The 21041-nt window shown below is 41.7% G+C and overlaps 2 protein-coding genes across 4 annotated transcripts in view; one reads left to right on the top strand and one right to left on the bottom strand.

Annotated features, from left to right (window-relative positions):
- The window catches only part of RMDN1 (regulator of microtubule dynamics 1), a gene marked incomplete at its 5' end in the record, with an annotated part of 27909 nt that extends 9964 nt beyond the window's left edge, over nucleotides 1-17945 (top strand). The window contains 5 exons of the mRNA XM_025200226.1: nucleotides 1007-1062; nucleotides 3702-3789; nucleotides 5461-5491; nucleotides 10192-10325; nucleotides 17812-17945. Of these exons, the coding sequence (XP_025056011.1) occupies nucleotides 1007-1062; nucleotides 3702-3789; nucleotides 5461-5491; nucleotides 10192-10325; nucleotides 17812-17895 (393 nt within the window). The remainder of the gene's footprint in view (nucleotides 1-1006; nucleotides 1063-3701; nucleotides 3790-5460; nucleotides 5492-10191; nucleotides 10326-17811) is intronic.
- Nucleotides 17946-17955: 10 nt separating this feature from the next.
- The window catches only part of WWP1 (WW domain containing E3 ubiquitin protein ligase 1), a 74680-nt gene continuing 71594 nt past the window's right edge, over nucleotides 17956-21041 (bottom strand). For all 3 annotated transcript variants that reach the window (XM_006020600.3, XM_025200233.1, XM_025200234.1), the window contains one exon: nucleotides 17956-20062. In XM_006020600.3, coding sequence (XP_006020662.1) covers nucleotides 19963-20062 — 100 coding nt within the window. In that variant the 3' untranslated portion in view covers nucleotides 17956-19962. The remainder of the gene's footprint in view (nucleotides 20063-21041) is intronic.

The raw sequence follows: 21041 nt of genomic DNA, 5'->3' as shown, positions 1-21041 counted from the left end.
GTGGGGCTGGAACCGGGCCAGAGGAGGGGGCTACAGCCACCTCAAAATTTGCTGTGGCTCTCTGCCAGTACCACCTTCTGCCTTGAGCACAGCTTGGGGCCAACCCCCCTGCTGAGAAGAGGCTGACGCAGCCTCTGGCCCCTAGTACACAGTTGCAGCCAGCCCTCACCCCATGCACAGATACGGGGGGCACATGATCCCTATGTCTCCTGAGGTTGTGCACAGAGGCAAGAGACACTGCCCTCGCACCCCCCAGATGAGCCATGGCTCTGTCTTGTGCCCCTACCCTCCCCTGGCTGTGCAGCAACTGCCCCTGCCCCACTCCCTCCCTCACTGCATGGGCCTCACTCGCCCCATCTCCAACCCCCCTCCCTCCCCCCCCCAACAGACTTAGCATCTGGATGCTGCTCTCTGAGCTTCCGGGCTGCATATCGGCACTCTGATAGGTATTGGCTGATATGGCCAATTAATAATCGGCCCTCAGTATCAGCCCAAAAAATCTTTATTGGCACACCCCTAATTTATTTAATAATATTAAAAAGTTATGAGTCTTTTTCTCACCTATACGAGCTCCTGAAATGTATTACCCTAATTAGACTGCAGTTGTGCTATTGAGAAGTGGGATTATAGTATTGTCTTAGTTGTTGATGACCAAATGTTGTCTCAAGCCCTTTCAGTACAGACTAAGGGCCACGGAAAAACAAATACTGGAGAAAATGCAAGAAAAAATCCTACTCAATCATAATACATAATTTTACTTTGTCAGAAGTTATATCAAAATCTGAAGATGGTGATATGAACAATCACTTACCATTCTAATAAGTCTGCAGACTTTCTGCAAGTAGTTGATCATCATTGGTGCCATCTATTCTTTACACAGATGCAGAATATATTGATACCAAGTACTGTCCCTCCCTGCCATTTTGTGTACAGTTTACACTGAAATAAATTGCATACCTGGTTTTAATTTTTGCTCCTTAGCCTAAAAGCTTGTCTTTCTTGGTAGAAAGCAATCGAACTGAATCCCAAAGATGCTACTTCAGTTCACCTTATGGGCATTTGGTAAGATATTACTTCTTTTGAACCGTTTTCTTTTCTAGTGACAAAGTAAAAGCTTCTAGCTATTGTAGGTAAAATATAAAATAGTTGAGCAATGACTTGCAAAAATCTTTAAAATAGCTCAGTGGCTCAGCCATCCTAGATTACCCTTTTTAAAACTGTCCTAAGTAACATTTCAAAGTGTCCTATCATTTTAGTTTCAGAAATAAAAACTAGTTGTTTAGTGACTTCCTTTCTTCAATCGCAGCACCTTGCATTACTGAATAATAACAGATTTAAATTTACTTTTAGGGCATGCCCAGGAGCTGTGGAGCTTTATTTTATAGACCTGAGTGTCTACCTCAAGGGATTTGGGGACCTCTAGTATCAGACTCTAGTGCTTTTCATCATTGACTTTTTAATGCAGCCAAAACTCGACCGCATAATTTAAATGTAGGCTGTAGTTAAGGAGTGTGTAAAGACTGGTGTGGAGCAAATGATAGATCTGTACAAATATTTTCACTTTTCCTATCAAAGCATGCTATGGTTTTTAAAAAGTTCCTGAAATTGTCTATTTTAGTATTAACATAAGTCTGAAAAATGGATCAGTGACATTCTGCTAGGGTTTCACTGTCACCTTATCTCATTTGGGTGCATGCTTTCTACTAGTAAGCTTAGGTTTAAGTTTCACTTCTCCAGACCTCTTCCACACCAGCATCACCTCAGCCCTCCCCAAAAAGTAATTTTGCATATGCTGTAGCATGGAATTTAATGCATTGTTTTCTTAGCATGGTTATCTAGTAAGTTTGGATTCAAACCTGCTTCTGGACTATGTTGTTTTAGACTTCACCAGTAATACTTATGTGTAGTGCTTTACATGTTTAAAACACTTCACAATCATTAATCCTTACAGCATTCCTCTGAGCTATTACTTGCATAGTTTTGCACATATGGTAAAACTCAGGGAGAGAATAGAAGGGACTAGGGCTGTGCAAAGCTTTGGTCACTGATTTGATTTTGAGGAGATTTGGCCTGATTCAGTGACCGAACAAATCTCTGAATCAGATCAAGAGGCCCATTAATTTCTCTGAATTGAATCGGAAGCCTCGAATTCAATTTGGAGAGATTTGACAATTCGGCCATATAAAGCTGTGTCCTATGTTTTTTCTGTGTACCTTGAGGTACCAGGTACAGCTCGTGAACACTGAGATGGTCGGGTGGACGGAGCCTCCCACAGGAGCGTGGGGGGGGGTCTCCTGCGCGCTCGGCGGTGGACCAGAAGTACTTCTGGGTCCACCGCAGAGCATGCAGGGAACTCCCCCACCCCCTGGTTCAGCAACTGGTGCCTCCTGGGTCTGGGGGAGCACCCGGAGTCCTCTGCAGTGGGCCCAGAAATGGACTGGAAGTACTCCTGGTCTACTTCCAGGTCTGCCGCCAAGCATGTGGGGGACCCCCCTGTGCTCCCATGGGGGGGATGCTCCAGTTGCCCCACCATCTCAATGTTCATGAGCTGCACCTTGTACCTCAAGGTACGGAGAGAAAACCTGTTAAACATTTTCTTGGCTGAATTGCTGATTCTCTGAATTGGAATCAAATCTTCAGATTCAGATTCGGCCAAATCGAATCAGGACAGTGATCCAAATCAGCGAATCAAATCACTGTCCCTTGAATTGGTCCAAATGCAATACTGCCTGCTTTTCACACCCTTGGAAGGGGCTTCCCTGGAAGGTGGAACAGGGATTAGAACTTGAGGTTGACTTCCAGGTCTGTTCTTATTCCTTTTATCTAGTATGATGTAGCTTTTCAAAGCGTACATTGGTGGAGGAGGGGTGGGGGTTCTTTTCCTGAGAGGGGCAAGTTTAATACTGAAGTGGCATGTCCTGTGATTAAGTGCACAGGATTGTCACAAAAATATAAGAACATGCAAATGGATAGAGTGACTAGATACATCCGTGTGGTACAAGCAAGGTGCCTGCATTCAGTTGAAACAAGAAGTGACTTTTTTTGTCTATGTCAGTCAAATTGAGCTGTATGTGTTACAGCTGCTTTAGTTCTGGAACTTGGATGTTGTTTATGCCAGGCAGTAGCAATTCCCCAACAACAGATGTGCAAAATTTAGCAAAGCAATTGTCTTTTTCAAGAATTATTAGTTATTTTAATAATTCACTCAGATTGAGTACAGTAGAACCCAGATTCTTCTTATCTTAGGTTTTTAAGTCCACACCAAAGATGAATGTTTGCACTGTATTCAAGGGTAATCTATAGCCACATCAAAAGCTATGTGGGGCCTTGAAGATGTTCCAACTATTTGCTGCAGCTTCTTTGAAGGGTACCCTTTCTCTGTTCAGGTGTGCAGGACTAGTGCTGTGTTCCAGTTGAGTGGGGAAATGGTTGAGTGGGGAAATGGTGTTCTTTGAAGTCAGTCAGACCAAGCAGCTGAGTGACAGGTTCTTAATTTGGCACCCTGCTGCAAAATAAGTGAGTTGCAAATCATCCCTATATGAAAAATCTGGGTTTTACTGTAATCTCATTTCAGCTGCTTGGTCGCTGTACACTCTTGAAGATAACAGATTCTCTGAGATTTAAGGATCTTCTTGCATTCCAGAAAATTGTGAAACCAAAACAAATGAAAAGTATATAAAAACTGTCTGCTTCTGCTGCAGGTGTTACTCTTTTGCTGACATGCCATGGTACCAAAGCAAAATAGCTGCAGTGCTATTTGCTACACCACCAAGCTCCACCTATGAAGAGGTACCACAAACAAATATATATATTTTTTTATGTAGGCTTTTCTTACCAAAAATAAGGTGCCACTAAGAATAGCAATACTTGCACTAATAAAACTCACATCACAGAGCCTGTCTCGTTCCTGATGCTGCTCCTCTCCTGTCTGTGGCCCTATCCTAGCCAGGGCTGGGGCAGAGCCCTAGTATGAGATGGGTGCACTGGGGATCCTGGGCTAAGCAGTGGCAGCCTGAGAAACCCAAACTGTAAGTGATAGCTTTGTGGCTGATAGGACCAGGTGTCAGGAGCTGAAGGACCCCAGAGCAAGTGGAATGCAAGGGGCTCCTCTCAATTCTGCTGTCCTGGCTGGGGCTTGGCTCTTTTTGCAGATGCCCCTACTCCAAGCACTGCACAGAGTCAAGCATTAGCCCAACCCTAATGATGCTGGGAGAGAGACAAAAGTGGGTGTTATTTTCAGCTTTAGGCACGGTTGAAAGGAGCTGGGGAGGCAACAGAGGACTGATTGGAAGCAGGAGCTTCACAGTGGGTTGGGGCTTAGGAGGTGGTGGGGAGCAGCAGAGGGCTTGGGCCCGGGGAGGGAAAGTGCAGGCGGAGCTGGGCAGGGCTGCGCAGGGCATATCGGGTGAGAGGTGCTGGGCGGGAGCTACACAATGGGGGCTGTGCTGGAGATATTGTGCAGTAGGGGGAGTTGGGAGCAGTAGTGCTGCAAGTGCAGCTAGTCACTGCCGGGCTCCTGTCCCAAGATGCCTGGCATGGGGTCCCACCCTAGAGCCCGTTTTGGGTACCAGTACTCCCTCTAATCGCTGGGGTAGGCAGGTGGGAGTGGTAGCCTTATTGCTGGGGCTCTGGCTTGGAAGCCAGCAGCTGCCTCTGCTAGCTTGGCAGGTGTGTCTAGTGCCATTGGGCATCCCGGCCTGAGCTGCCCTCTGCACCTGAGCTGGACGGGACCAAGGGACCTGCCATGAGCTGGATAGAATCTCTCACTGGGCCGGCCATGTTTTGCCCACCCCTGCTCTAGTGTTGTGTGTCCACGTTGATTACTGTCGGATCCTCCAGGTTGGAGTACAGGAGGGGGATAGTGTAGTAATGTAGTGTAGCAATGTTTTACATTTGGTAACTTAATGATCACTTATAATTCTGTAGACTAATTTCAGTAGTACTTTATGTGTTCCACATTAACCAATTTGCTGTGTGTTGATATTTTATAATCTATAATTACAATAAAACCTACAGTTCTAGGACAGGTAATAGAACATGATATTTTTGGTAAGGACTTCAGAAGATTTTGCAACAGATCTTAAAGATTCTGATTTTCTATTTATAGACGAAAGATCAGGAAAAATACATAAAAGAAAAAAATAGAAATATCCTAAGCAAATGATACAGTTTTTTCTTTAAAAAAAAAAAAAATACTAACAAATTTCAAGCTTTGCCCTGGCTACATTTTTAAATGCATAATTTTGTTATTGATTAATATAGATATCTATATATCTATAGATATAGATTTATATCTCTCTTACAATGCTCTCTGTTCTGTTGACAATGTATAATATCTTTTGATTTAAAAAACACGGCTTTCTTAAACAATTGAGTGTTCTCACAAGTAAACTGACTTCTGGTTTTAAACTTGTGTTTCTAACCGTGGGCTCTCTTTTTTGTTTTGTTTTGTTTTTCCAGGCCCTTCACTACTTTCAGATGGCTGAAAAAGGTAGCTTTTGTAGAGTATCTTGTCTGTAATATGACTAAACCATTTATCAGAAGCATGCAAGCACAGGGTTTAAATGCATTGTAACATGTTGACTCCTGATATGTACTCCCAAGACCTTTGCACTAGTCAGTCTGTTAGACCTAAGTTTAGAATTCCCAGTTTATGGAGTGGGGCAGCATTGTTTTCTTCAGGGGTGGCTAACCCACAACATGTGTGCCACAGAAGTGCAGCTTCTGTGTGTGCTGTGGTAGATATGGGAGGGAACAGAAAGCAGAGCAGCAGATGGGGCTGGGAGCAGAATGCAGAACAGCTGATCAGGGAGGAGAAGGGTATTGAAGTGCCACTCAGTGCAGAGGTGGGGCTTACCTTGTGGCACACCTGCCAAAAAGGTTGGCTGTCATTGTTTTACTTGCTAGTCTTCAGCTTAATTACATAGTTCTCAAAAGGCATCATAATGTGGCATTGCTGTATATCATTTGTAGGAGAGCAGTATTGCCAAGCACTTTCTGGCATTTCTAGTGTGGGCAACCTTTAGAGAAGAAAAAGGCAGAGTTGGTTCAAAGACCACTTGTCCAGTACTCGTATGTAGAACTGGTAATTTTTTGAGAGAGACCAGTTGGAGAGAATTCCTGCAGAAAGTCTCCTCAGCTCTCCGTTTCTATGAAGTGAATTAGGAGGCATGTAATCTAACCAGAATCAGTATGAGAGTTCTTATTTAAGGCAGCAGTTCTCAAGTAGGGTGCTGCACGATCCTTTTAAGGTCGCCATATAATATTGGCACTGTAAGGTGTGCAAACGCCTATGCATGATTTGCATGATAAATCCAAAGATTTCAAAGAGGAATCCATCATGTCAGAAACATTCTGACCTGTTGTGGTTTTTCTGAGTTCTTTGCAACAGAGGAATTGCTCCATTAGACTGGTTTTCAACCAGGGGTCTTGAGATTCTCTCAAGGGTGCCATACTGTGTTAGCACTGTTAAGTATGCAAACCTAATTCACAAGATAAACCCAGGGATTTCAAATAGGAATCCATAGTTTAAAAAAATATTCTTACCTGTTTTAGCCATTCCAAGTTGTTTGCAGTTTTTAAAACTACTGTTATTTTTCTGTAGTTAAAAAACAAGTAAAAACTAAGAACTGACATGTTTGAAGGGGGTGGCTTCAGTCTGAGAGTTTGAGAACCACTGTTTTGTTTTGTTTTTGGGGGGGTTTTTGTAGTTAGAAAAGCTATGGAGGGTACCCTGTAGCACTCTTAAAAGGATCTCACAACAGCCCAGTTAAGAGCTGGGATTTTCTGAGGGGTGCCTTGGTTATAAAAATGTTGGGAACTGCTCATTTTAAGGCATTAGTTCAAAGGTATGTAATATAAATAAAACTGGGAGTATACTGTCCCCTGGACAAAAAGACAGTCAAATTGTTTTCTCCTTACCTTATGTGGAGAGAGAGTGGCTGGAACCTGAGAGGGAATGTGTATTGCTCTTTTAAATCCATACTAGCTGATGCTGAATGTTAGTCTGCCCACCTATAGCTTTATTCTGTCAAGGCTGCTTTGGGAGAAAAAACATTTTGTTTCAAGATTTGTACTTGGAACACTATTCTCCTATCTGTTCAAGCACACCTTCTTCCTCCTCCTCCTCCTCTACATTAAATGAGCACAGGAAGCAATGCAGCAAGGCCCCCCCAAAAAAAAAAATTGATACAAAGCAGCCAACTAGCCACAGCAAACTATAAAGCATCTGTTTTTAGGTAGAGAAAGAAGTGATCCTGGGCTGTGAATGACTGTCTGCTGTTGCTAGTGATTTTTATGAGAGAGTGCTCACATATGGCAGGGATTGACAGTATGCAAACTTAAAACACATTGCATATAAACACTGCATTAGAAGTGTGTGCGCGCCAGAACAGGAGGGAGACAAGGTTCTTTGGGTAAATCCAGTATCTTTTATTAGAACAACTCAAATAGTTGGAAAAATTCTTAGCAAGCTGTCGGGCACAAACACCCTTTGTCAGGCTGAGGAAGCGTCTGCAGATGGTCAGTGCTCTTCCTGGATGGAGTAGTAAAGCAGCCAGAGGCCAGTACGTATACAAGAAATATGCACGGATTGGATTTACCCAAAGAACTTTGTCTGCCTATGTCCTTAGACCAACACAGCTACAACCTACACCACAGTACAGGAGGGATTTTGTTATGGTGGGTGTGCAATTTCAGGAGGAAAATATTAAATACTGGATGTAATGAAAGCTTGATAACTGAAGACATCTTCATCCTATGTTCTTTTTGGTGCCTATTAAAAGAAGGTAAACATACATTTCTCTACAGTTTGAGCAGCCATGTAGCCTCTGATTTGTCCCTCCTTTAAGGACATGTTCAGATGTTACATTTGTAGTGCTACAAATGTACACACAGTGTACACACCTGTGTAATGGGGTGTATCAAAGAAAGATAAATTGAGGAAGGGCACAGAATGCTGAATAGCTTGTTCAACAGCTCTCCTAACTACACAGATGGTCCAATAAAGACATCACAAAAAAAATCCTTGCCTTTCATGCATTTCCTGGGCCATCCTGGCTACAACAACATTGCATCTTCTTAATCAGTGGGGGGAAAATAAATTTTCCCCCTACCTGATTTAATAATTTGCATTTTAGGGTTTTTCTTTAATTTGTGTTTGTTCATGCTCAAGGGAAAACTGAAAGATGCAGGAAAAGGTTGTAATCTATGAACTTCATAATGATAGCTCATTGTTTGGCAGTTCTAAGCATTAAAAGGTGCAACTACAAATTGGAGTTCTAATATCAACTTTGACTATCTGGCTGTTTTCAAGAAAGAAAAATCTCAAAATGAATTAGAAGATGATTGCCTTTTTAAAAAAGAATGTAGTCTTTGAAAATGAGGTTTTGACTGAAGCCAATGGCCTGCATTCTTTCCTCTGTTCTGCAGTCATGAACCCTATTCAGTGGGATTTCATGGATGTAACCAGGAATGAAATTTTGGCATTAAGACTGGTTAACAGTGCTAGATGCACTGAAAATAGGTTTTTTGATTCTTTTTATTACAATAAAGGGATTCTTTCTTGAGTATCTATGTATATTAAGGCAGGTAGCAGGTCTGATTTTTAGAGCAAGGGTTTAGAATAGGCACACCTTTTGTTCTGGACTCAAGTTTGCTGCTGACCTGTGCATCTTGGAGAAGCTGTGTGAAGTCTGTCTTCCTGTTTGTGATTTGGAGAGCATGGCGATGACACTTGCCTGCCTTTCATGAAGTGTTTCTGATCTCCAGGTGAAAGGTGAACAATTTGAGTATGATCATTGTTCTTATATCTCTCTAATACTTAGAGAAAACAGTTTCTGCCCAGAAAGGTTATGCTGTAAATTTTGTGAACAAAATAAGTGTTAATTATAGACAGTAGAGGCTACTAATAATATTTTGAAACAGAGTTTCCCTCTGGTAACAAGAGAAAAAATTATTTTTAATATTACTAGCCAATTGCCTGTCAAGAATGATTGGGGGAGGGGGCAGCAGGAAGGGATGCCCCCCCTCAGTCCGGGCCAGCTCTCCCCTTCCCTCCTGCTGCTTGGGGTCCAGGCCCACTCCCCCGCCTCCCCCCGCCCTCGCTGCAGTGGCAGGAGAGGGGAGGAATGGGCCTGGGCCCAATGCAGTAAATTATTTTTAATATTACTAGCCAATTGCCTGTCAAGAATGATTGGGGGAGGGGGCAGCAGGAAGGGATGCCCCCCCTCAGTCCGGGCCAGCTCTCCCCTTCCCTCCTGCTGCTTGGGGTCCAGGCCCACTCCCCCGCCTCCCCCCGCCCTCGCTGCAGTGGCAGGAGAGGGGAGGAATGGGCCTGGGCCCAATGCAGTGGAGGACTGGGCCCGAGTGTGGGGAGAAGGCAGGCTGCCATGGGGGTGGGGGGAGAGAGAACCCCGCCCCCCCCCCCCCCCCCCCTGCCACAATGGGCCAGCTTCTCCCCCAGCTCGGTCTCGCTCCTTGCCCCCCCCGTTCCATCCACTCCGTTGCCGCCACCTCCAGGGAGTAGGACTTGGGGGGAGGCCAGCACAGGCTTTTATAATATTAGAATTATTTATTTATTATTTGCAAATGTATGCGTCAACACCTCCTTTCATCTGGTTTATGTAAATGTTTTCTATACCTCCTCTGGCACGAGTGGCACCAGTGTTATCCCTGAGCAGTGCTCGCATATGGAGCTGGGGATAATAAGTCTATAAGGTGTCATCTAACCTGCTTCCTGCTAGGGATAGAAAAGAAGAAAACTTTTAGCCAACTCCAGTGGTTCTTAAGGAGTCTAAGCTGTCACCTTGTATAGCATAGTGGCAGTAGAAACAAGGGGAGGGGAGCCATGGCTGCTGCCTATGAATTGCCTCCATCTTTATATTGAATTCACACTGAATTCTCACATTGCAGAGAACCAGGAAATAGCAAGAAAAACCCTCATATTAGTCTAGGGTGAATGGTTGGCTTCTCTTTTGAGCTAAACATAAAAGAGCTGTAAGGTTTTTTTTTAATATCTGTTTCAGTACCTCATAGTGCATAGTGGGTGTGGCATCCAGTACAGACCACTATAGTTTTCATTGAAAACAATGTATGGACCAGACAAAAGGGTAAGCTGTCCTTGTCTAAAATCACTATAAACAATGAAGTAACAATACAAATGTATTTTTTTTCTTCTGTCTCCTCAAAAAGCTGAACCAAACTTCTACAGTAAAAATTTGCTGTATCTAGGGAAGACATACTTGAAGTTAAACAACAAAAAGATGGCCCTATTGTGGTTAACAAAAGCCAAGGAATATCCAGCACACACAGAGGAGGATACACAGGTAGGAAAAATAAAAACTGTGTGAAAAGTCCTGTGATATTTCAGTGGATATGTTCATATGTAAAAACAATTTCAGACTAAAATGAAGTCTGTAGCTATGCTTGGATTGCAGCAAATCCTGTTGCTTTAGTACCTGCACGTCTCAGAAACATTAATTTTTCATTAATTTAAATTGTGTTCCTTACATGGTATTTTCTGGCATTAATGCTTAGTAATTCTTAATTAATGGTACTCTCGCAATTAAAAAGAATCCAGATTGTTGTTGGAACCAACAAGACATTGACACGTCTGAGATTTGTGAGGGGAACTCTTAAGAGAGTCTGATCTGGGAACAGATTGAAAATGGAATAAACCAGGCTTTGATGTAGAATCAAGTGGTTGAACAAAGCTGAGTTAACCATACACAGTCATTATGCCTTTATTCTTGTTGATGACGGTATACTTTGGAGCCACTCATCCAGTTAGACCTCTCATGCTAAAGGAGTGAATGCTGATTACTTCACAATGTTCAGAAAGTTGTCATGTAAACATGCATCTTCTGAAAGCAACTATAGCAACTGCCAGGTTTACTGATGAGCTGAATGTCTTGAGTACAGGGCTCAATACAATAACTGCTGTTTGGCTCTAAAACCTCTGGCTTGATTATGATCGAAACATAAGAGAGCAAAGTACATAGTGCTGTTTTTTATGGTAGCTCCTATGAATGCATGCTTATTTTATTATATTTATGTTAAATATGTAACAGAAACGGTACAGTCAGCAAATGAAGCATTATAGTTAAGGGACTGAGTTTGGAAATGAGAAGTCTAGGGTTCCATTCATGGTTCTGTCATAAATGTTCCATAGGTAACTACTAAACTACCATGCCCCAGTTTCTTTCTTTTGGTAATTAAGATTGCACTTTTAAGCACAGGGTGCTTGAACCACATGGGGATGAGTGCTATAGGAAATCTTATGAATAAATAGTACTACTGTTTTGTAGTTCTTCATGTTATATTTTGCCTTCTATTTTAGGTACAAAAAGAAGCTGTGGAACTGCTCAATTCTATATGACAATAACTAAAATACTAAGAATCAAATAAATTGTTTTCCTTTAATTGGACTAAACCAAAGGGAGAACAAAATTGGACCCATTCCACTTGTGGCTGTTAATAAAGCTAGTTGCCTGAACACCATATATCTTCAGGTAGAAGCTGCTGTCAACTAATATTTGCATTTTATTCTGTATGTACTAAATGGGGTTTAGTGCCTGTTGCTTGAGTACATTCGTATTGGATGGGAACAATTTTCAAAATGGATTCTGTAGAATGATACTGTTCTTAATGTAGCTCAAGATACCTTTGTGTTCTGGTAGCATCTTCATGAGCCATCAGGATAGGTCAGTGGTTGTCAACCAGGGATACACATACCCCTAGGTGTACTTAAAAAGGTTATAGGGGGTATGCAGAACTGATGTGACCAATAATGTGGCCAATTAAAAGCTGCATGTGTGCATGCAGCCACAGTGCTACATGCAGGCAGCTAGGATGCAGCCCAACAGCGTGGAAAGCAGCTGGGTCGGCTGGTAAGTCTGTTGTGAGGGAAAGGGTGTGGGGGAGGGAATGGGGCTGCCCAGCTGGAGTGGGGCGGCTCCCACCGCCATGTGCAACCCAGGAGTGCATGAGGGCCGTGTGTCCCTGGAGCTTTGTGTGGGTTGGAGTGGGCTGCTGCTGCAAGTTGAAGCTGGGTCTGTGCTGGGCTGTTCCCGGCGGGGGTGTTGGGCTGGGCTGCGCTCCGGGCAGGTGGTGGCAGCACTTGGAGAGGAGGACCGGGGTGGGGTGGGGAGGGCTACAGTGAATTCTGAAGTGGCTGCAGCCCCCCCTCCTGTGCATATAGTGGGAGGAGCTGCCACCCACTCCCTCGAGTGAACCGCTTGTGGCTCCATCCCACACTCCACCCCGACTGTACAGCCCCAGCCCCACTACCTCCCTCACTGCAGGGGCTTCAATCTGCACCCCCCTCCCCACACGTAAAAACAAGGAAAAAAATATAAAGGAATACATGAGCTGAAACTGAGACAGGAGGGTTACACTTGTTGAAAACCCCTGGGATAGGGGTTCTACGCAGATGTAGACATGTTCTCACCCCTGAACCCATAAGCCAAACTCTTAAAAAACATTTTTTTTAAAAATGGTATATGGATTTTTTTCTGGAGGGAGGTTGTAGAGCCAGGCATTTGCAAGTTTATACACGTTTTGTTTTGTTTAAGTTGTATTTTCTACATTGCATGGTCATGATACTTTACTGATAGCTGGCTCTTTTAAAAACAATGAGGAAGAAGAGATACTAGTAGCCTTATGTGGACTGGTTCAGAGGAGACATTTCGCGCATGAAAGGGTTGGGGAAATGTTGAAGAGCCTGTACATGGCATGGAGGAGGAAGAGGAAGACAGGTTTGAAAAATAATTTATGATAAATGGAATAGTGAAGGAGGCAGATCTGTGAAGATTTTAAAGGTTTGATACTGATTTTTCAACGTAAAATCACGGGGATGATCCAGTATCAGTCTGGGTGGCACCTTAAACCTAAAATATGATACTGTACCACTTCCATCCTTTTATTGCATCATGGCAGTTCCAGTCTAATAAGAGGCTTTTTACCTGCAGTTACATTGTGTGTCTTTTGGGTGCTAAGATAAAACATGTTTACTGTATAGTAAACTGACTTTACTATGGGGAACAGACATGATGCGCAGCATAGGATCAGGAACACAAGCGATTTCATAATCAACAGAATTCAAACTTGTGCAGGGAAACCCCAGTGAAATTAAGATCAGTGGCCTTAACCACATGGCCACAACTGCCAGGAGCACACTGAAGTAAATCCTTTGAATCCAAGGTAAAGTTACCCCTTGAAAGATATGTAGTATTTTTAGTAACTTCCCATGTATTATGTGGAACACGTGCATCCAGCCATCCACTCTAGTTTGCTTCTCAGGGAGTCATTTGCTCAGTGCAAACTGCCTACCTGCCATCTAATGGCCAGTTGCTTGAATAGCACTCACTGCAAGCAGCTAGCTTGGCTGAATTGATCTTTTTACTAAGGAGAAAAATCTGAGGTAAATTACTTTAATTTTATTGCATGTCCACCATTAGTTAGAGATACTAATGATGGCATACTAAAAAGTAACTACTGCAGCATTTGTCTGGGGCTTCTGGTACTCAAGAATGAGAAGTGAAGTTTTGGCCCTGGTTCTTGACTACCAGTTGGCAGCTGAAGCTCTGGGTTGGAGAAAGAAAAAAGTAATTTTGCTTTACTTTCACTACTTGAGCAGAGGTTAGTAAGTGAGAGAAGAGACAGAGTTTTGAATGTCTTACTAATATCTTATTGGCAGCTAACTGCACCCTCCCAGTGGAACTGTAACTAAGAAACTTAGCTGCATTTTTTCAGTGAAACAAACACAACACAGTCTTTAACAGGCTTGACAGTTAAAGCATCTTCATCAGACTTTGAATTTTATGTGCTGAGATCAGGTCCATCAACTTTCACCCCTGTGCACCAAATGCAACAAACAACTGATGTGGCCTGATGTGCTATAGCAGACTACTAATAGCAGTTTACGTATGTTCTTCTTCTGCATACCTACTAACAAACAAACACGTGCTTTTAGCAGCTGCTTTTTAACATGGGTAGTAGTGGTCTTATTTCACTTTTACAGTAAGGGAAGCGTGATACAGAAAAATTGAAGCCAAACTACCTTTCAGAATCCAATATCTAGTGTGAGAGAGAGAGCCTGATATTTCTAGATTACATTAGTATAGTAGGTGTTCAGCCTAAAATTCTAACCCGTGGTCTACAACCTTTTTAGATTCAAGGCACCCCTCAGAAAATACCAGCTCTTAGCTTTCACTCTTTTTAAGAGTACTGAAAAATAATACAACACACACACCGTGAAAAGGCAGGATGTGTATGACACCATTGTTTCCTTATTTGTCTTGTAAATCATTTGTAGAGGTTTTCACACCTAATAGCAAGAATATTGTGCTGCACTCTCAAAAGGATCTCATGGCACCTTTCTTGGGATTTACTAGTATATGCACTTTCAGCTGGAGTTGTGAGAACTTCACAAGTAGAGAAATCTAGTTGCAAATGCCTTTTACACTGGGTTCCCAGAATCAGGAAGCACATACGTTATCAGATGCATATGCTGCGGTGGGTCTTGCATCATGTTGCCACAACATTCCTAAGGCAGGATGATCCAGGTCTTGAGGGAACAGTCAGCTTAACCATGATATTTAATTTTCTTTCTGCAGTCACATGATGTTTTCTCTACCCTATAAGCAGGGCTGTCCCTGGGGTGGGATGAATTAGGGTTAGTGCCCTGGGCCCTACACTTTGGGGGGGCGGGCCCTGTGGTCAGTGCCACATACACCCTGCCATGGCCGCCATGCACTGCCGTCAAATGCTGCTGGCTCCAGCCGCTCACGTCCCCTCCCCCCAGGCCCCACACAACCCTAGGGACAGTGTTGCCCATCAGGCAAAATCCTCTTTTACTATCCTCTTTTACCCCAACTTGTTCTCAGAACCCAGTTAATTTTGGACTGAATAAAGCAGAGGTCTGAGCAAATAATACGTATACTCACATTAAGATAATTATCATGCATATGTACTAGTGTCATACAGGCAACCCCCACATCATGCTCTTAATTGGTTCCTGAAAAACTGAGCGTTAAGCAAAACTGAAAGTTTCTGATGATCCAAGATGGCAACCGCAAGTGTTTTTAATGACCCAAGATGGTGACCATAAGCATTATAATGAAGCTCGCTGAGTGGAAAAGTAAAGTGAGCAAAACGCTGGCTTGCATCCACAGATGCTTCTCAAGCAGATCCCAGGATGTCATTCTCCCGCTGTACTCAGCCTTGGTGAGGCTGCAGCTGGAGTACTGCGTCCAGTTTTGGGCTCCACAATTCAAAAAGGATGTGGAGAAGCTTGAGAGAGTGCAGAGAAGAGCCACGCGCATGATCAGAGGTCAGGAAAACAGACCGTATGAGAGGCTAAGAGCCATGGGACTCTTCAGCCTGGAAAAGCGCAGGCTTAGGTGATCTGGTGACCACCTACAAGTTTATCGGGTGCTCACCAGGATCTGGGGGAACGTTTGTTCACCAGAGCACCCCAAGGGATGACAAGATTGAATGGTCACAAACTCCTCCATGACCGTTTCAGGCTGGACATAAGGAAGAACTTCTTTATTGTCCGAGCCCCGAAGGTCTGGAATAGACTGCCACCAGAGGTGGTTCAAGCACCTACACTGAACACCTTCAAGAGACATGTGGATGTTTATCTTGCTGGGATCCTGTGATCCCTGCTGACTTCCTGCCCCTGGGGCAGAGGGCTAGATCCGATGATCCTCCGGGGTCCCTTCCAGCCCTAGGGTCTACAAAGTCTATGAATCAGGTATCAATTTAAAATGAGTGTTATAGCGAAATAATGCTAAGCAGAACAGTGTTACGTAGGGGTTTCCTATTTTATTCAGAGTCTAATGTTTGCATTTTCTGATTTTTGAATTTGATTGCAACTTCATGAGAGAGAAATTCTATGAAGTCCTACCATAATGCACATCAGCATCGCAGTTTAGGAGCACAGACCCACACAACAGGCCTCTGGCATCTGAAGGCTAAAGTACTTGGTTAATATAGTAAGCAGATTATGTAGAGGAATCACTGGAGGGAATGACAAACTGCTCCAGTGGGTTTCTGAGCTATTCTGCAACAGTAGATGAGTGCACTCAGGATCCTTAGTTCAACTACAAGTTTCAGTTTTTTCCCATCCCAAAGCTTTGCATCTCATTTCTCCCCACATCCACCTCCCAGAACTCTTCCCTGCTCCCGTGCTTTCCTCATTCTGCTCTTGTTCTCTTTGCCTCATCTGTTTTTCACACCTTTTAGCTCCTCCAGCTCTTCCAGTTTCCATTTTAGGTTAGGCAAGTTCCTCCCATCTGCCTACGCACCAGTGTGGGTGTGATGACAGCAGAACCAGTCTCCCTTTTGTTCTGGTGCCGACCACGGTGGTGGTGCCACGTAGCACATGCAGGGGATTGTCCTGTTCAGCCTAGTCTCAGATAGGAGCTGTAAGATGAGGCACATTTACTGCAGATGGATTTTTTTTGGAGAATACAGCTTCCAAGCTAACGTGTGCTCAAGGATTATTTTCGTTTTTTGTTAATTGTGTTGGCTTTTTTGCCCAAAGGGTCATAATTTACCAAGTTTGGGGCAGATGTTTATGGGAAATGACACATCTCTGATATGAGACCAGACCTCATCCAAATGTTAAGTCTCTGCTTTGAAGCACAGGGGCATAGAGCTTCAACCTTCCCCCTCCCAAAAAGTACCAGTTCATCAAAATAGACAAAGCAGTATTGTTCTCTTTGATCCTTCTCTTGAAACAATGGAAACATTTGTGCTCACTTTCCAAAAACATTAGCCTGAGACATCCACATGAAAAATTGTAGACTAAGTGGCTAATTCTACAACTGAAAATAGTTACATGATGAAAAGTATTGTGTCACTTTACCTATAGGTGTTCCTATAGGTGAATGTTTAGATTGCAGACTGGATGTATGTGGGATGCTGGTAATATCTCTCATCTTTTCATCAGCAGATTTTAAAAGAGCTTTGCAAGAGATCACTGTCATGCCCCTTTTATAGACAGCAAAATAATGACCAGCTTGTCACCCAGCAAGCTAGTGCCAAAGTCAATAGAAGCCAGGCCTGTTCCAGTACATAACAGTACCTTTTATCCAGTTACATGTTGAAAAACTAATCAAAAGGACATTTTCTTATTGTAGGAATCTGAAGAATAGAGGCCATATTTGAGGCAATCATTATGTTTAGTAAGATACTAAAGCACCTTTTCAATTTGGCTGTCCCACATCTGGGCCTCAGACCAGTATCCCAGCTGCTGGTGGCACAAACTCTAATGAAGCTTCCCTATCACTCATCCAAATTGCAGCCTCAACCCAGTTTTTCAACTTTTGGTCATCCCATGCTTCAGGGGCTCCCAGCTCCTCAGCCTTTTCTCTAAAAGGGAGTGGTATGTATTAGTGAGACTGGACATCCGTCAAAGGAACCTTGGAGTAGAACTAACTTAGTTGCTGGGGAGAAAGAATCAGAAAGAGCCCAGATGCTAAGTCAGCTCCCATAAAACATCACTTATTCCACTCTACCTCTCACCACTGTGGAAGAGAATCAATCTCTCATTGTCTCACCTAACTGGTACAAGCTTCTCTGAACCTTTTTGGATAGGGTAGGATATAAATAATAATCTGGAATGTGTTGTGTAATACAGTCCACATGAGCTATGAGTTAAACAAACAGAATCCTTGTTACAGACCTCTGAATATACTTGTGCAATAGCACTGAATTTGCTGCTGCTATTATTCTGAAACGTAAATGCTTTTATACTTTATTTTTCCATTGTTCTCCAAGCTGGTTCATATTTGTTTTATTTAGTACCTTGATGAAGCCTTGAGGTCCTCTTCCTTGTTTTGCTTGAATTTTGACCAAGGGTTGTTCCTTTACTACTTCGCTTCATGAAAATTATGGGATCCTGGAAGACCGCTACAGTTGTGGAAATAATAAACAAAGTCTGTTTTGTGATGTGCTGTCCTTGCTTTTTTATTTTGTTCACTTACAGATTCACAAGATTCAGCAGTTTGCAGTGGGGTCACCCAGGCATTCAGTAGTGCAAATTAATGAAGTTCAGCTGTACTATTCTTAGCCTTCTTCAGTTGTTGCTTATGCAAATCACATAGATTTTCCAGCATCTTAAGTCAGTCTCCAATTTAATTGACAGATGGAATTTATTATCATTTAAGTGAATTTCCACCTTAAATGTATTTGTGTACTGCGTATTTGATGAAAACAGCTCTACGTAGTATGGTAGAAGAACTTGAGTGATGAAAAGTCCTGCTGTTGGGTAGTTACTATACAGGAAAGCAGTCTGAGCCAATCAGAATCACTGCTTTTATCAAAGCCAGTTGCAGGTTAACAGCTCCACAGTTAAGTTGTGCATTTTGAAAAACAAAGCATAAGAATCCAATATGTAGAAAAATAAAGTTTGGCAGAATTCAATTGCTATATTGAAAAGATACAACAACAGGTATAGCAGTATTTTTCTGCACATACACTTTTAGCAGTGCAATACGATAGCTATGTTACAGAAATGTTTTAATCACATTCTAAGAAATCAGGTTTGTGTGTACAAAATTTTGTATAAGTTAAATTTATAATGGAATTTACAGTGAATATTGAAAGCATGATACAAATGGTAAGATTCAAAATGTTCTCTGTAATAAGGAAGCACAGTTTGTTAAAAGTAGCGTTTAATAATTCACATGAGTAAGATTTTTATTATTTGTTAAACATTTTTGCAGTTCAGCAAATGCCCTCAATACTGATAAAACACCTTTAAAATTAAATTGTATGTTATTATGCACATAGGACAAACCTGGCCTATGTAAAAGAATGACAAGATTTAGACAGATATTTAATTTGGGTACACCCAAATTTAAAGGGATGATAATATTTAATACTAAAAGAAAATTAGTATTTGTTTAATTGTGCAAGGTTTATGTAGCTATCATTCAATTTGGGTTTTCCAGATCTATAACAAAAACTGAACATGAATATAAAAGCAGCAGAAGTTCATATCTTTCACATATTCTTCAAATTGCATTATTTACCCTACGTAATTTAAGTACATCACAGATTTAAAGAAAAAACAAACCTGTAAGACGCCAGACCAAGAGAGAACATGTGAGTTTTTTATTCTTTTCTCTTTACCTAATATACTCTTGGTAATAATCCAAGGTAATCTGTAAACAAATTTCAATGCTGCTCAATGAAATAAAATACTCTGTTCAGCTCCTACAATAAGTCAGAACAGTGGCACCAATTGCTTGAAACATTAATCACATTCATCTTATTGAACATTACTCCTGTGCAAGTAATAAAGGCTTTATTCATGACCTTGACTACATAAATGTAGGAGAGGGATATCAGTTATTTTAGGTATTTAAGAAAAAATTAAACTGACAGAAGAAATTCTGTCATCTCAAAAGCCAGCAGCATTTTTCTACATATTTAAGATACGTTTGGCCTAAGCCTTTAACACCTTTTGGAACAGCCATGCAATAAAACAACCTTGGAGATGTTTCATGAATGAGAACACAGAGCAGTCTGCACATTTTTTCTGAATAATAAAGCCAAGATAAAGCAATCCAGGCCCTTTTAAATGGCTGCAATGTTTCATACACTTAAAGCTCTATAAAACTAGAGCCCACCAGTATATATATTCAAATATATTTTTTATATATATATATATATGTATATATATATATATATATACATATATAGTTTAAATAAAGTCTCTTGTCCACTTTCAAAACTTGATTTTTTTCCTGGTCTTTTGAGGGGCAATAAATAAAGTAGAAAAGGCTGAACTGTTTTGCATATCTCTGTGGAAGAACGGCGAACATTTCTACTTTAGAGTTCCAGAAAGATCACTGTACAGAACAAAAGCTTATATACAATCACGTGTGCAATTTTAGTTGGCTGGGCCTTTTACTAATGCAAGATCTCCTCTTTGCCCAGAAGCCCCTTCTACTCTTGACCAAATCCTTCGGTCTCTTCAATTGCAAAAAGCAGCTTCTCTTTCAGCTGTTCATAGCTTTTATATGGCGGCAGATCCAAACGATTAAAGCTGGAAGAGAGACAAAAAAGAGGTCTTACAATCTGTCCAAAACCCATTTAGCATTTTGTCGATTACAATTTCTTCTTTTAATATTAAAAAAATTAAACATTTAATTTAAGGTAGGACATTCAACATATTCTGAACTAGGAGTGACCTAATGAGGTCTGGCAGTCAATGGAATTTTATTAAATTTAGATTATATTATGATTTAATTATATTAAGATTATTAATACCTTAATCTGTATAATAATGGGCAAGTCAGTTACCAACTGCTTTGCTGGGGACAAGTATTTTCAGATCCACAAATAAATACATGTGGCCTCTTTTCTCAAATCAATGTTGGGCATGGTTCAAATGTACATAACTATAATTATGTTATGAAAATTTGGAGTGTATTTGGAGCACAGTTCACACTTATGTGGACCAGCCTTCCTGAAAGGGGGAGGTTTATTCAGTTACAGGGTTCTTTGAAATTTAAACTATAGAGATAATATTGTAAGATTAAAAATATCTGGCTGCCTTCATTCAGTGCATTCAAAACGTTTATTAGCTAATCCCTAAATCACTTTATGAGCCTTCAATGAAGGATATGTAATCTGATCAACTACTGTATTCCAGATGTGTAATGACCAGGATCTGCTCCTTTTACACATCCCTATATGAACAATTTCAGGCATATACCAATTCTATGGTCGCCTGTAAACACACATAACTTCCATGAAGCCTGCCTGACTGAATCTCACTTTTTGAGGAAGGTTCCAACAGAACCAAGAGGCCATTTGAGATGACCAAGAGGTTTCAAAAGCAAAAATGGATAAGTTTTCAGACCGTCCTTGAATCATTGGGGGGAAAGGATGAATCATAGAAGAAGTCTGCTACATAAAACATCTATTATGAAGAATGGTGGGGTCTTCATTTGAAATACTGATCGAATTCTGGCAGCAGTAGAAAAAGCTAATGTTTTTCTGTCCATCACATACAACTTGTT

Source organism: Alligator sinensis, unplaced genomic scaffold, assembly GCF_000455745.1.
Source record: "Alligator sinensis unplaced genomic scaffold, ASM45574v1 scaffold717_1, whole genome shotgun sequence".
Classification (NCBI taxonomy): Eukaryota; Metazoa; Chordata; order Crocodylia; family Alligatoridae; genus Alligator; species Alligator sinensis.
The sequence above is the reverse complement of the archived record's forward strand: the minus strand, read 5'-3'. Positions and strand labels throughout refer to the sequence as shown.